This window comes from Rhipicephalus microplus, chromosome 3 (genome assembly GCF_043290135.1).
Source record: "Rhipicephalus microplus isolate Deutch F79 chromosome 3, USDA_Rmic, whole genome shotgun sequence".
Classification (NCBI taxonomy): Eukaryota; Metazoa; Arthropoda; class Arachnida; order Ixodida; family Ixodidae; genus Rhipicephalus; species Rhipicephalus microplus.
The window spans coordinates 106,794,239-106,809,929 of NC_134702.1; the positions used below are offsets into that span (position 1 = coordinate 106,794,239).

Consider the following 15,691-nt stretch of genomic DNA (forward strand, 5'->3'; position numbering starts at 1 on the left):
GAGGAATATTTGGCGTGTGTACAATTCTGAAGTCCCGAATAATGCGCAAGTGAAGTACGGCTTTCTTTCGTGGCATTTTTCGCACAAAGTTCAACCTTTCTTTTGGAACGCCACGGACAGACGTGTGTTCAGTATGCCTGAGAAGTGCAAACTACCTGAAAACGGTCTTCTACCCTGTACAGAAGCAAAAAGTAATCACGGAGCCACGTGTGTGTGTACAACATGAAATCGAAGGCGCTCTCTTGAGGGAAAGACGAGCAAACCTGATGACGCTTTCCTTCGATTCCCAGCAAAACCGAGCGATGCCTAAAATTCCTCATCCAGCAGGCATACTACAGCCGCCAACTCTACCAATACCACCTCTGCATAGTACGAAATCAAGAAGATGGGTCAATGCCCAAACATGGTGTTCTCTTTTTGACTTGGAGTGAGGACGAGAGTGTCAAAGGAAGCACTGAGGTGGCCACTGCTCTGCACAGCACACTCCGAAGCCTCAGCTACGAGGGAGTTCAAGAAGTTCGTTTGGTAGCCGATGGCTGTGCAGGCCAGAACGAAAATTCCACCATGTTAGGGATACTTCTCTGGTGGCTCAAAAATGAAGCTCCTGCTCAGGTGTCGAAAACCACTCTATAGTATTTCCTGTCACTGGTCACAGCTTCTTGCCGCCTGACTGGGTCTTCGGCAGGATTGAGAAAGACACAAGGAAGCATGAAGAAATACTGAACCCAGATGCCTACAGAAACATTTTCGCGGAACATGGCAAAGTCTTGGAGCTCGCAAAGCACTGGCATGTCTGCGACTGGAATGCCTCTATGTAACGCAAGTATTGAAGACCACATCGAGCCTGCCTTTTAAAATTATCACGGTTAAAGTTTTTATATGCAGCCTAACGCCAACAGACGAAGCCCAGAAGTTCGAGCGGAGCCACATTACAGGTTCTCCGTGTCAAATTTCGTTCGAGTGCTGAAAAAAAGGAAAGGATCTGTCAGGTGCCCCAGAGAGGTGTGGTCTGTACAAGGCCAACTTGAACCCCCTCATGGTGAAAGACGTTATGGGTCTTCTCGTTAAACACTTCGGAAAGTCGTGGCAGCAGCATGAACTCAAGTATCTTTCCAATGTTTTCAGCAGATTCCAAGATCAAGAAAGGGGAGTCGACGAACAGGAAGAGTGCGCGTGTTGCCAGCGAGACATTCTTCTTCTTCTGTCCACATCTAGATCTGGTATCGGCACCCAGTGGTCTCTCTTCTAGTGCAACAAAGGATTGCAGCTAGAAAATGACAATTTTGTCTTTTCTGTGTTGCGAAGACCTGCACCAATAAAAGCTTTTTTTTCAAAATGGGCCAGATATTACGTGACGAATTTATTTGTGCCTGATCCGAACTTCAACGATTCATATCTGGTAAAATAATGACGTCACATTTTATATCAGTGCTCCCATAAGATCCTTTGGTGACATGCGTATCATGACAAAAAAAATTTATCCAGCAGGTGCCACCGTTCTGTCAGTAGGAAAAAACGACGTTTTACTCAGTTTTACTTTTAGTGGAATTGGCTCTTTTAGAAAAAAAAAAAACTCTCTCTCTCTTTCACACACACACACACACACACACACACACACACTTACACACACACACACACACACACACACACACACACACACATATATATATATATATATATATATATATATATATATATATATATATATATATATATATATATATATATATATATATATATATATATATATATATATATATATATATATGTCCTCCTCAGCGTGCCGCACTGAGCCGCAGAAGAAACCGTCGAAGAGAATTTCGCTGAAGATGCAGCTGATAGCAAAAATTCTTATCGCAGAACATCAAACAAATTCACGTATGCCGCCGTATGAATAAATCTGACACGTCATGTGGAAATACATTCTAACGTGTCGTGTCTACGCGATTTCGGTTTCGCACATGGATTAATGGTCGCTTCTCTGGTAGCGACCATTGTCCACACAGCTTTGCTGATGTTGCCTCACCGTTCGCGGACCGTTGCTTGAACCTTACGACAACAATGCATGCGTACGGCTACATCTCTCTATTTATACTCCCGCTTCCCCTTCCATGGTAGCAAACCGCGCATTGCGACGTGGTCAAGGCAATGATTCCTGGAAGAGTTGTGCCTATTCCTGCTTCAAAAGAACCGCTCCTTTCACTCTGATCGACGAGACAACGGCGACGACTGTGGGCCACAACCTTCGATCAGTCCAGGCGGCGCAGAAACGCGTCATAGCATTACCACCTGTCACAGCATATAAACATTCTCGGCCTTGGAAAGCTGCATCGGGCAGTTCTGTCAGCGCTTGCCGGAGCACTTGTCTCTTGCGGCAAATCCGCCGGCCACTAAAATGTCTCGTACGGTTTAGCCGAACAAAGCTACATTGCTTCAAACGTGTAATCAATTGTACTTCGACATCCTCGCTCTACGTTCACTGGGCACGGAGACGTTTGTCACAAGTGCCGATCTGTTGCAACGAACGGAACACTAGCGCGCTGATGACGATTAAGTCCAGGGTCTCAAAATGCATTCGATCTGTTCTTCACAGTATATGTATATTGGATATTGTTGGGCGTAGACGTTTGTATTGATTAGAATAAAGTCAGTTGTAGAGAATTCATTCTATGTGCATGCATAGGTGTGCGCCTGAGGGGGGCAGAAAAGTTGCCCCATCCCCCTTGGCTGCCAATGGGAGAGGGGGAGTGCTAAGTCCGCTCGTACAAGAAGCGGGGGCGCTGCGGTGAACCTTGGCAGCTCTCCTCCTCTCCCTCTGCCTTGAAAGAAAACCCTGCGCACGCCTACGTATGCATGGTTTCTGCGCAACCACAACAAAACTTGCACGAAGCGCGGTCCATCATGCCGATGCGAAACCGCCGAAACTGGACACCCAAACCGAGCGAGTCACCCAAGGCAGTAAAGCCACTCGCAACGCGAGCGGTCATTGACCTTGCGTATAGAAATTTCACAAAAGTGTATGTTCTTATTTTTGTCTTCCGTTACCATGTTACCTATATGTTTTTCACCTACGATTTTTAAACGTACCCGTATCTTTATTACATATTCATTTTTATAACAGAATAATTGATCGCGTTATCTTGAATGGAATAAGCTATATATACATATATTTTGTCAAAAGCAAGTTCGTTTTAAAATAACTTTGTGAGCCTAGCGGGGAATGGTTGCTCAGTGTTTCAACAGCCATATTTTATATTAATACGTCGCTTTTAGCAGAAATGTGTAAAAGACGAGATTTTTGTAAGTTTCTTTCGCCTCATTGCATTTATGTTGCGAGGCGAAGACACCTTTTTCGAGCACTGCTACGATTGGTCGCACTTGCATTTTTGAATGGCGATATTCTTGCTGTATAGCCCGTGCGGACTTGGAAAAAACACGCCCGCAATTGTGGTGGTGAAGTAATTCATGAATACGTTCCTTCAATTGCTTGAACTCGTTTTCTCGGTGGCCGAAATGCCGAGCTCGGCGCTCTTTTCCCAGCTCCGATATGCTCGCGCATCCATCCGCCCCGAAGGAATGCTGGGTGATTCGGCGGCGCAAGGAAAGGATAAGCAGTCGTAATAAGTAGGCGAGCTAACAACCTCTGGGATTTGGGGGAAGGCTTGTCGAAAACACCAGCGAGTGCCTTGTGAATAAAGCATAAAAGAAGTGCTGGGCAGGGGTGCACGGCGGGGGAGTAGTGGTGGTAGCCAGAGTTTTTCGATAGTCAGAGTTCAAAAACTTCTTGTAATCTTTACATGTCAAACACAAACAAATGTTGTTTACAATTTAAAAACTTACGCATAGCTGCGTAAACTGTAGCCAAAAATGTAAACTAGTTACTAACAATTGGTAAAAATATTATGCATATTTTGTTTTATATTACAAATTACAGATGACGCGACAATCGGCAAGTTTTCAAAAAATTGATTTTGAGCAAGGTTGAATTTTGGAGCGCAGTGTCGTGACTGTTGCGATCAAAGAACTTTGGTGGTAAGTGTGCCGCGTGCTGCCGCCTAGTGCGGCTGAGGCGAAGCGACGATGACTGCCGCTGGCTGCGGGGGGAAATATCAGCTGCGGGGCTGCGAGCGTCATTCGTGTGCATCGCAGCTTGGTGTGCATGTGCGCCGTCGCGTCATGTGGCCCTCGGAACTGGACAGCGACTCGCGCTGAGCCGTCCCGTCGAGCGTCCCAGTGTGTGTACGCGAACAGCGACTGCCCATAAAGGTCCGGACGACTGGCTCCGTAGCCCAGGGGGGGCTAGGCCTAGGCGTCAAACATGGCGGACCTCGAAGCCGTGCTGGCCGATGTCAGCTATCTCATGGCCATGGAGAAAAGCAAGTCCACGCCGGCCGCCCGCGCGAGCAAGAAAATTGTGCTTCCGGATCCGAGGTAAGGGCTCACTGTCTGCGTCTATCGCGTTCACGACGAGCACGTTAACCCGCAGGGAGTCCGTGCGTGCGTGTGTGATATATCCCGGTGCGACTTGCTCTAGAAACTAACGTGTGCTGCTCGCCGGGCTGGTTTCGTTTCTCGATTTTGTTCCCTTTTACACGTTGTGTGCGCGTTGCAAGTGGAAACACGAACTGCGAGCGATCCTGCGTTCTCGTTCGCTTGATCTGTGCGCGCGGAGCGTACGGAGCAACGGGAAATGTTTATTTCTCTGGCGACGCAGCGCATGCACGGCTGGCAGGCAGCTGGCCTGGCCGCATCTTTGCGCATTGTGCGCAAGCCCATTGTAAACATCGTAGTGCACCGTAAGCGCACTGCATTGTTTTTCTCTCGGAAGCGAAGCGGAAAGAATTAAAAAAGAAACAAAAAAGTCGGACGACAGTTTCATCTTTTTTTTCTGCCCCTCCTCCGCACTGTTTCCTTCCCGTGCCACCGGCGGCGTTGACTTTTAAGTGCTTTCCGACTTCTTTTTAATTTTTTTTCCCACATAAGAAAAAAAAAATCTTTGTCGCCGTGGCCACTTTGACGACGTCCGTGCCAGCGTTCAGCGGCGTGACAAAACTCGCCCCAATCGCCCTGCAAACTTGCGCCTGAATAGTCCTTTTATGAAGAATCCGATCGAGCGCGGTTTCGGAAGGCACGCTTTTGACTGCTCGTTTAATCTTGACGGCTGATGCGGGGAGCACCGAGGCGCGGTGACTCGAGTTTCGGTTTTGTTCGTCCCATGCTGCGCGTCGCATCTCCCATCTTTTTCCCGGTCCGAGCTGCTGTACTCCCTTTCTCCGTCATCTAACTTTCTTCATCCCCTAGCATGTCATCCTTGGCCGCTCGTTCCCCCTCGCAACGTAACGCCCTAATCGTTTGCCGGGATATAGCCGGGAGGTCACGGCGAAAAGGGCGAAGTGCAAGCGCAGCTTCTGTTTTCAGCCCGAATCAACAACGCGTCCCTCTTCAACGGGGCAGCATTTTTCGTACGCGCCAGCCAGTGCGTACGGTCTCCGTTGCTAGCATCCACCTCCGCGTTCTCCGGACCGTTTTTCTGTCTCTTTTTTTTTTCTTTCTTTCTCGTAGAGGACCCCGCGCGGCCTTTTCGTTGTCTGTCGGCTGCCGCGTTTATTATTGCCATTTTTTTTTCTTCCATCGTTATGTATTTGCTTCCCGTTCCGCTGCCTGACGCGCTAGCGTGAGTTCTCTCTTGCCCGGTAACAATAACAAACGGCCGGATAATCGACAGCCCCTTCTCCAGACTACCGGCTGCTGTCACTCTCTCCCCTCTTCTTTCCTATATCTTTTTTTTTTCTTTCCGCCGGCGTAGCGCTAATGACTGGGGTCCCGGCGGTGGCTGATGTGGACATGGGACGGCTCCTACTACCGCTGTTTTCTCCTAACGTGTACTTTGGGACCTCATAATCGGCTTCATTCTTTCTCGGTGCCGAAGGTGAAAGTGGCACGCGAGCTCGACCGACGTGAATCGTGTCGTGCTCTCTGGTCGCGGACCTTCCTACGAACTGGCGTGCGAGGCAAAAAGACAAGAAAAGCCGTGAGCTATGCATAGTATGAATGAGAGAGGGAAAGCGTGTCCTTAGGAGTGCAGGATGTCACATTTCGATCGCGCAAACGCCGCTGGCTTTTTTTTTTTTTTTCGTGGTCCTCAGCAGACATCTCACCGTTCCTGAAAAAAGGAAGGTGCAGCGCGCGATGTGTGGCACGTATCGAACGGATACGTTCGTTTACAGCGCGGCCGAAACGACGTGTAATTGATGGTGCCGCTCTGACGAACCCTGCAATGCGATAGCCCTGCGTGCGTGTGTGCGTAGTACCGTTCTGTATGGGCGGGCTGAAAAAAGCTCGCGGGTCTTATACGGCCGATAGCGTTTCTTTGACGTCGTCGTGGCACTTGCGGAGCCGTTTGGGAGACGTACACCTATTGCAGATGTTCGCACCGTTAGAGACGTTAAAAAAGAAGAAACAAACAATCACGACTAGTCTCGTAAGACATGACACAAATGTCCTGTCGTAACTATACGTTTATTTTTTTTATAACGATTGATTTTACTGTTACTTTATATGCTGACGTTGTGATCGATCAGAATTTGTGGCATGCTGTGCTCATTTCTTTTTTTTTTCTGCAAGAAGACCCGGTATTTCTCAGTAGCTAAAAAAAAAGAAAAAAAACTTCCCGTATCCCCTCATATGCATACTGCGGCGGCGATGAATTATGAAATGAAATCTGCAGTACGTAAACCTTTTTCATGGAACGCTCTCCGTGCGCCGCCACCCGTGGCGCTGGTTACCGTACTCGACTGTTGAAGCGAAGGTAGCGGAATCGAATCCCCACCGCGGCGGCCGCACTTGCGTGGAAGCAGAGTGCCAGGACCACGTGCTTACATTTCGGTGCATCCCCTTCCTATAGTGTACTATATCATTCGGGATATGAGAACGCATGCCGAATGTGCCCCATCCCATACGTATTATGCTATTTCACTTCATGGTTTGGCTTCGTGGTTTCTCGTTAGAAGTAGACATATTAGTTAACAGGTTCTGGTGTCTCGCCACCAATCTCGCCCACTCTCCCTCAAGAGAAAGGTGTATAAACAGCTGCATCTTGCCGGTACTTGTATCTGCGGAGCAGGAACATTCAGGTTTTCAAAGAGAGTTCAACTTAAATTGAAGACGCACTGAGCGATTGAAAAAAAAAAATCATAGGTGTAACCTCGAGAGAACAGAGTGGGTCAGGGAGGAGAGAAACGAGAAAAAAAAAAGGAAGGCAGGAATAGTGGATCAGGGAACGAACTGGGGTTATGGACATCATAGTTGCAATCAAGAAAGAGAAATGGACATTGGCCGGGCACGTAGCGCGTAGGCAGGATAACCGCTGGTCATTAGGTTAATTGACTGGATTCCTAAAGAATGCTAGCGGGTGAGAAGGGGACTGAAAGTTAGTCGAGCAGATGAAATGGAGAAATTTGCAGGTATAAAGTGGCAGCGGAAAGCACGGGATATGCTTGATTGGTGGAACTCTGGATATGCTTTTGCCCTTCAGTGGGCGAGGTCAGGCTGATGATGATGAGGATCCCCAAGTTGCCGAAATTTCCGGGAGCGTTCCACAGCAGCGCCCCTCGTAACACCGTTTTTTGGCGGCGCAAAACTCCAAACAATTATAGCGTATTACGTGTTTGGGCGCCGATGTCATCACCTCTGGGTTGTGGTGAATAGGCGTGACTCGGCAAAAGTGCGCAGCCGATGGAGGTAGCGAGGTCAGCCTTTGCATTGTCGTGTCATAGTTCATAAAAGAGGCGTCTCTATACTCTCTTGTTAAAAGGTGCATGATATATGCACTGTACTTCGCGTGAAACGCGCTAATGTCATTAATTGAAGTGTTTATTTCATCGAGCGAGCATGCGTCGAAGTTCACGCTGAAGTTCATTAAGAACACTGCTGCATGACTGATGATCGATCGTCGCCTCTTTAGCGCTATGGCCCTCGTGTGTAGCCATTTAAAGGGACACTGAAGAGGAACAATGGCTTGGTTAAGATTGACAAACTGCAGCACTCAGAGACCCCTTAGTGCTATACGTTTTACTATCATAAGGCGATAGGTTCATCCTCCTCATTTCGTTTTTAAATTTCGCACTGAAATCTCCGCGTGTGACGTCAAACATTTCACAATGTATTTTTCGTATATTCGAGGCGTTGGCTGGGCGAAATTCTCTGAAACTTCGTATGCTAGCTCTATGATAACCACAGATGACAATGCACTTCATTATTATCAAGTAGAAGCTACGTAGGACCCAGTAGACGCCTTCACAATCTGTGACGTCACGGTGCTTGGTACGAGAATCTCACAGTGCATGGTGTCTCTACGCTACATCCGCCTTTTCTTTTCGCGCGTTTTTTTCGCTTACCAAGCTTCGTGTCGCGGTAGTGGTGCTTTCGGTATTGTGAAATTGTACTTTATTAATATGCGAAAAATTGTATAAAGTCGTTTTGCTCTTTAGCGTCCCGTTATGGTGAATCTCGTCGATACGATTTTGCATAATTGTACAATAAATGACCCTTTACTAAATGCTGCAAGAAGTGTACTATTATGGGCTCGTTTTTTTTGTTGGGCACAGTATTAATTAGATATAACAGTCACGCGAAGGAATCATGCCGCCGTGGCAGCTTAGTTGGTGGAGCATCGGACGCCTTATTCGAAGATCGCAGATTCGGTCCCTGCCCACGGCAAGTTATTTTTTCGTCCCATTCTTTTGTTTTTTAGATGCGGAAGCATCTTATACTCGCGCCTTGTAGTGCGCCGTCCGCGCCGTCCGCACCGCTTCTCGAACATTCGACAGCTGACGCGCGCGCATGCGCCGTCGCGCCGTCGCCCACTCTTCCACCATCTGTGCATCCCTTCCTCCTCTACACACCGCGCGCGCTTCACTCCTCCACCATCTGTGCACCCTTCCTCCTCTACACACCGCGTTCGACATCTACAATTCTCCTGATTCTCCAGTGGACGCGCATGTGGCGTCGCGCTTCGAGAACATTCAACAGCTGACAGTGCATGCGCCGTCGTGCTGTATATATACTCAAGGTCGGCGCTCGCTCGCTCAGTTGCCGCTCGTCGGTTGGTTTGTACGGCGCGTCGACGTCCAAGGTCGCGGTGAAATGAATTCCAACGAATCCACAAACACAATGATCGACGTCCCTTCGACCAGCGCCGCCCTTTCGCATACGTGTGTACGTGTTCACTCATTTAACACCCCCTCCTACAACCACGTTAACCAATTTAGCCATCGACCCAAGTAAGTCGCAATTTAACACCCCATTTCACAACCACGTTAACCAATTTAGCCATCGACCCAAGTAAGTCGCACTTTAACACCCCGTTAACCAATTATATGGTCCGCATCCTCCTCAGTGTTCCCCCGAGGGAAGCTGCGGGCAATTTTTTTTTACAGCGAAAGCTGTATTGCCATAGAGAAACGAAACACCGTTCGGCTGTGGTGTCATGAGCGGTCTTCGTCACGTACGTCGTTCGCGGCGTCGTGCCCATGCAAGCGCTCCGTTGGCTGCGTTTGTAAGTTAGCCCGCGATGTCAAACGCTTGCATCAACGCGGCGTCAAATGTGATGCTTGCCGGAGCGCATTCGACGGGGCCGCTTTCGGCGGGAGTTTCTTCAGCTTCGGCTTCAGCTTCGGCTTCGGCTGCGACGTCTGTGACCACCTGTGGTTCGAAAACAACCTCTGTGATTAACGCATTGCGAAACGCATTTGACCGCTCATTACACTCTTCTATGACCGTGATTGTACGAGGTACAATGTGCGACGTGTGAAATAAACACTGTGGTTAAACCCAAGCTAGAACGTGCGTCTTAGCCTTACTAAGAAGCGCGAACATGTAACCAGTTATTGTGAAAGGCTTCAGTGCAGCGTCGGGTTGAACCCACTGTTAAACACCTTGGCCGAACGCTTCAGCTTTTGCTGCATGGGTAACCACTCGTACGGAGTGCTTGGGCGGTTTATTTTTTCTTTCTTCACATTTACAATACAATTACTTTTAGTAACACCCTTATACTTTCATTGGCATCATTGTCTCTTAGACCTTACTATGTTGTTTATTAAGTACGTTGTTTACGTTTTCTGCGCAACGCCATTTTTGGTGGCTTTTATATACTATGATAGTATAGCAACGTATCTGTGGCCAGCGTGTTTTTCGTTATATCTCTGGATAATGTATACCTGCAAACTCTCGTACTTTTTTTTTTCCTTTCCCCTGCATGCTACAGCTGAAGAGAGCCTGCTGCCACCGTGTAGGGTAACAGACCGGGTGTACTTTGGTTAACCTTTCTGCCTTCTTTATCATTCTTTCTCACCACCACCAACGAATGGCTTGTTTCGCGCTTGCAACCGTGCCAATTCTGCACCAGGAAAATGTGGCCACTGCGAGAGAGAGAAAGAAAGAGCCGCTGTCACATGCACCGTCGATTTTAAGAAAACGACGCGAAAAGGACGCCAGTTCTGGCGCATTATCGAGCGTCTTTTCCCGGTAATACGATTTTTCGAATGATACCTTTTTTTCCCCCCCGGTTCTCACGCGAAGATCACATTGGCGAGTTTCTCGATGCCTCAAGAGAGAGAGAGAAAGAGAAATAAATAAAAGGAATAGACAGGGAGGTTAACTTAAAACAACTGGTTTGCTATCCTTTACAGGGGTAGGAAACTAAGGGTGAGAAAGAGGATAGAGATAGAGTGATATAAAATAAATTAGAAAAAAAAATTCACATGCACACACATGCAGGGCGTTCCGATGACAGTCGTTTGGACAGGCCGGAGGAACGCAAGAAGCGCAGGAGCGCCTTCACACAGCCTTCTTCTGCGACATGAAGTCCTGTCGGTAGCGCAGGATTCTTTCCACCGAAAGAGCCTGGTTGTGCAGTTCGTCTATCGCATGGCAGAGCGACTGTCTCTGCGAGCGCTATTGTGGACATTCGCACAGAATGTGCCAAGTTGTTTCGTCACTGCCGCAAGAGAGAGAGAGAGAGAGAGACGAGAAAAAAAGGAAGGCAGGGAGGTTAACCAGATGCTATTATCCGGTAGGCTACCCTACACTGGGGTTGGGGAATAGTGGGTTGAAAGAGAAAGGGAGAGTTAAAAAAATCTTCGTCTACCGATGTACCCAAACTACGAGATTCACTCTGTGGTGTAAACGTCGCGGTAAAAAACGCGCGATCAGCACCTGTACAGGTATGCGCGAGCCGTGGTAGCTTGCGCCGTTTGTAACCGAACACCGCGAAAAAAAGGAAAAAAAAAAAAGAAAATCGCCTAACGCAGGCGTTTTAAAGAAGCTGTTTTTGATAGGCAACCCTCTTCGCGGCTGTGCGCGTGCAGAGAAATGCAAGCGGCGACTGGCACGCGCGGATGTGGCTCATCAAGCTGTCAAGTCGCGCTTGAGTTGTATATGTACGTGCGTGCGTGGGTTGGGGCGTAATAGGATTAGCTCCGCGACCTTGCGTCCTCTTCCCGTGCATGCCTCGATGCGCTGCGCGATGAAGGGCGCCACTTTGTTTTCTCACTTCGACACGGCCACTGCCTCGCTATGTATAGCAGTATAAGTAGTACGTATATCCGCTATAGAGCGTGTTTATATACGGCCGCGCTTCTGGTTTCTTACGTAAACAAAGGAGCGATGCACCACGCCCCCCTCTGACTGAGCTGCAATGCCGCCGTGGCAGGTAATCGATGCCGAATGCGACGCGCGGATGCGTTCCGTCTCCCGAACAGGCGTCGATGTGTGTGAATGAAAAAAAAAAAGAAAGAAAACGAAACTTTCCCGGGTCTTCGCATATCGCTTGAAGACGACGACTCGGTGGCGGAAGTCGTCATTTGCTTCTCGGTCGATTACGTCGACCCTTGGCAACACCCCCCCCCCCCCCCCGCCCCCAGCATTTGTTTTTATCTTTTTACCTTTGCCTGACGCTTTCTGCCGCCTCTTGTGATGCACTGCGTCCAGGATCGGCCCACCTTGGAGCAAGCGATGGCGCGATGCGATTGCGTCGTCACATGTCGTGACGACGTCACGAATCTCGGCGGCCCTGTGACGATGCACGTCTTCGCATCTCGTCTGAAGTTATTGAACTTTCGGCACCGTTCGTGTAAGTCGACGCAGACTGCCGCTCTGTTGAGGCCGCGCTTTTGAAGTCGCCGGATTGCACCGGCGATTGTAGAATGACGGTGTTATAGTGACGTGTGTCACTTTGTATGTGCGTGCTCTCCTCTCTCTCTCTTCCTACATCTTTCAGACTGCTTCTTCCCTGTCCGCAGTGTATGGTAGCAAAGTGCAGTCCTTCAAGCCTGGTTGACATCATCTTTACCTCCTGTTCCTTCCTTCCTTCCGTCTTATACATAACCACCTGAGGTGGTTGCCTGCTGTGCGTTTGAAGGAAACTCGCGAACACCCATTATGGCACTCGCTATTCTCGCCTTCGATGTCCCTATGCCACATCGTTCTTATAACTGCGCATAACAAACGTTATCAACGTGTAAGAAATGTTGGCGATGACCACTAACATCAGGCCATCATTGGCGAACATCAGGCATTAGCTAACTGTCCCGATTGCGTGCGAATAGTTGCGGCAGGGTGGAAGCAGAATGCGAGTGCATACGGTAATCCCCCGTCATTGGTTATATATAGTTTATGCGCTGGACCTCCGACCGTGTGTGTACCTTTCTGTAGACAGCCCGCTTAACTATACATGCTGAAGGGCCTTGCAGTGCTGACATTTAGTGCCGGAGCTGTCGCGAACGAGCGAGACGGACGTATTCGCAGTGATCTTCGCTTGTCGTGCTATAGTCTATAGGAAGGAGCGACCGACATTCACTTAGAGAGAAATGTCGCACGTGCCCTTGGTCTGCGTGTGCATACGGGACCGGGTGCGGTGTAGATACAAAGTGTTGACATCTCAGTGTTTGCTCGCAGTGCACACTTTAGCGCCAACGCACGAGTCGTTCTTCTTGTCCGTCGTCTCGGGAGTGGAGTTTGCGGCGTTGATCTGCGCTGGATCGCGCTGTCCACGCCGCGGTTGCATTACGACGGAGGCGGGAAGTACGCAGAAAAGAAGAATATCTCCCTCGCTGGAGGTGGCGCTGGTGGACATCAGCGGGACAGATGGTGTGGTATGGCTCTGTCGCGGCCTTCTATAAGTGATCGATGATCGGTCGAATCTGTGCGTCATCTCGCTGCCGTCTGCTCAAATCTGACGATTGATTGATACGTGGAATTAAACGCCCCAAAATCACCATATGATTATGAGAGACGTCGTAGTATGGGACTCCGGGAAATTTCGACCACCTGGGGTTCTTTCTTTCAACGCGCACCCAAATCTGAGTACATGGGCCTACAGCGTTTTCGCCTCCATCGAAATCGAATACGATGAGTTAAAGGCGCTGAGGAAGCAGTCTTCATCGTCTGCATTATAAAAGCAACGTGTGGGAGTGGGCTATATAGTTGGTATTTCATGTTTTTTTTTGTTTTTTTACTGCCAAAGCGCAAAAAGGTAACAACGGACTAGGGGAACAACGAAGACAAGCGCTAACTTCTATAATTTTATTACAAAGCACCAAAATTTATACCTGTCACATGACATCACAATCAAATCAATCAATTCACAAAGATGAAGACGAAAAAAACTAAGCAGCAGCGAATTTTACATAAAAAAACCACGTGCCGGGAAATTCAAGCAATGTAGTTTTTTTTGTTAGCACAGAATGCAAATGCAAGCCGTTATTCAGCGATCGAACTGTGTCGGTATACTCACTCTAACGATAGTCTAAAGGTCGGTGCACACCGGCGACTAGCAGCGGTCGCGTGACCATTTGCGACTGGCGACCGAATCGCGACTGACGTTCGCACCGGCAGAGGCTGCATGCGAGCGACCGGAAGTCGCAATAGCGGATGGTCACGTCCGGATCTCGTTATCAGCGAAAACTGTGTACACCGGCGCCGATCAGCTGATCGCGGCCAGCTGAGTGAGCGGAGCAAACCGAGCGCGCTCCATTTCTTGTTTTTATTCGTTCTCGCCAGCGCAATTAAGAAACAAACAACAAAAATTGAGCATCGCTGATTGGTTCCACCAGGTTTGCGACCGCAGTCGCGCCACTGAAAAATTGGTCGAGAGTGACTAGCCAAAGCAGTCGCTATGCGACCGTTTGCGACCGTTCGCGACTGTTTGCTACCAGTCTCAAATAGTCGCGCGACTGCTGTTAGTCGCCGGTGTGCACCAGCCTTAAGGCTCATCATTGAGGTGGCGGTGATAGCAAATCGAAGCTGCGTCAGCAAGCCGTCCATCGCACTATCAAGAACATAACTAGACTACTTGAATTCACCGACATGCCGTTTTCCTAGATAAATTCCCTTCTGCCTAGTTTTAGTTTGTCTCCACCCTAGTGCATTGATCGAGATGATTGTGATGTCATGTGACAGGTGTATGTTCTTGGTGCTTTCCAATAAAATTTCAGTTGGAAGTTAGCGCTTGTCCTCGTTGTTCCCCTGCTTTTTCCGTTGTTACCTTTCTGCGCTTCGGCTATAACAAATGCATCGTAGAGTTTGCTAAAATTGACTCTCTGGCGCTGCGTTCGTTCACCGACCATGCATATGATGGATAGTACACTGATTTACCTTGTCTTCGCACTTGCAGGTCGCGAATCGCAGTAGTGGCTTCGTTTATTGCTCCGTCTTGGTTTCGTTTCGAATAAAATAACAACTGTTTTGAACTTCGTGACCCGATTTGAATTGATAAGCCTAAATCATTAAGGTGGCGAAGCGTAACTGATAAACTATTGCTGATTGCTGTTTCGTGACAAAACAGCTTCGAGCCGTGCGAAGCCAAACGGTACGGAAAGTACGAAGATTAGGCAAATCCTTGTATAATACCCATAATTCCCAGGCTCGCTGAAGCGCCATGCGTTCCAGCTCCCACAGACACTAGCGTCGCAGTTAATTCCCTCTCTATGATCTGCACATGTCATTCTTCGAAGTCGCGCATAGATCTATTTCATGTTATTAAACAGCAGGCACCGTCGATATACTGGAGCGCTTGTAGCGACGTCGCGATGCGTATGCTCCGCCCAGCCCAAAGCTCGCCACCGCCCTCTTCGATAGCGTGACGTGCAGCTGGCGCCGTAAGCTGCTTGCGAGCACAGCGCGGATCAGCTGGCTCAGCAGCTCGCTGCCTCCGAGCACAGCGCGTCCCCGAGCAGGATTAGCGCTCCCCGACACACCGGGCTCGGGGTAAGCTTCGCACTCGCTCTTTTGGGCTGGGCGGAGCGTACGCGCCGCGACTTCGCTGCAAGCGCCCCAGCATGTCGACGGCGCCTATACCGCTGTTTACAAACGTGGTATTGGCCTTTAATGTGATTGAGCTAATCAGCTATTGGCATATATCCTTCAACACTCGGTTACAACATAACGTAAGAAAAGAAACTGCCTCGTATATCCGTGATTCTATGCAAAAGACGTCGAAAGACGATGGCCTTCAGTCTAAGAGACGGAATAAAACATGGTGATTGCCTGCCCGAGTAGATAGGTGAGTGAGATCCTTACTCCGGGATCCCATTGGCGTGGCCCCGCGCGGTGGTCTAGTGGTTGAGGTACTCGGCTGCTGACCCGCAGGTCGCGGGTTCGAATGCCGGCTGCGGCGGCTTCATTTCCCATGGAG

The 15,691-nt window shown here is 49.0% G+C and overlaps 1 protein-coding gene across 1 annotated transcript in view; it reads left to right on the forward strand.

Annotated features, from left to right (window-relative positions):
- Positions 1-4,107: 4,107 nt before the first annotated feature.
- The window catches only part of Gprk1 (G protein-coupled receptor kinase 1), a 134,574-nt gene continuing 122,990 nt past the window's right edge, over positions 4,108-15,691 (forward strand). Inside the window, exon 1 of the mRNA XM_037422900.2 lies at positions 4,108-4,431. Within this exon, the coding sequence (XP_037278797.1) occupies positions 4,319-4,431 (113 nt within the window). The 5' untranslated portion in view covers positions 4,108-4,318. The remainder of the gene's footprint in view (positions 4,432-15,691) is intronic.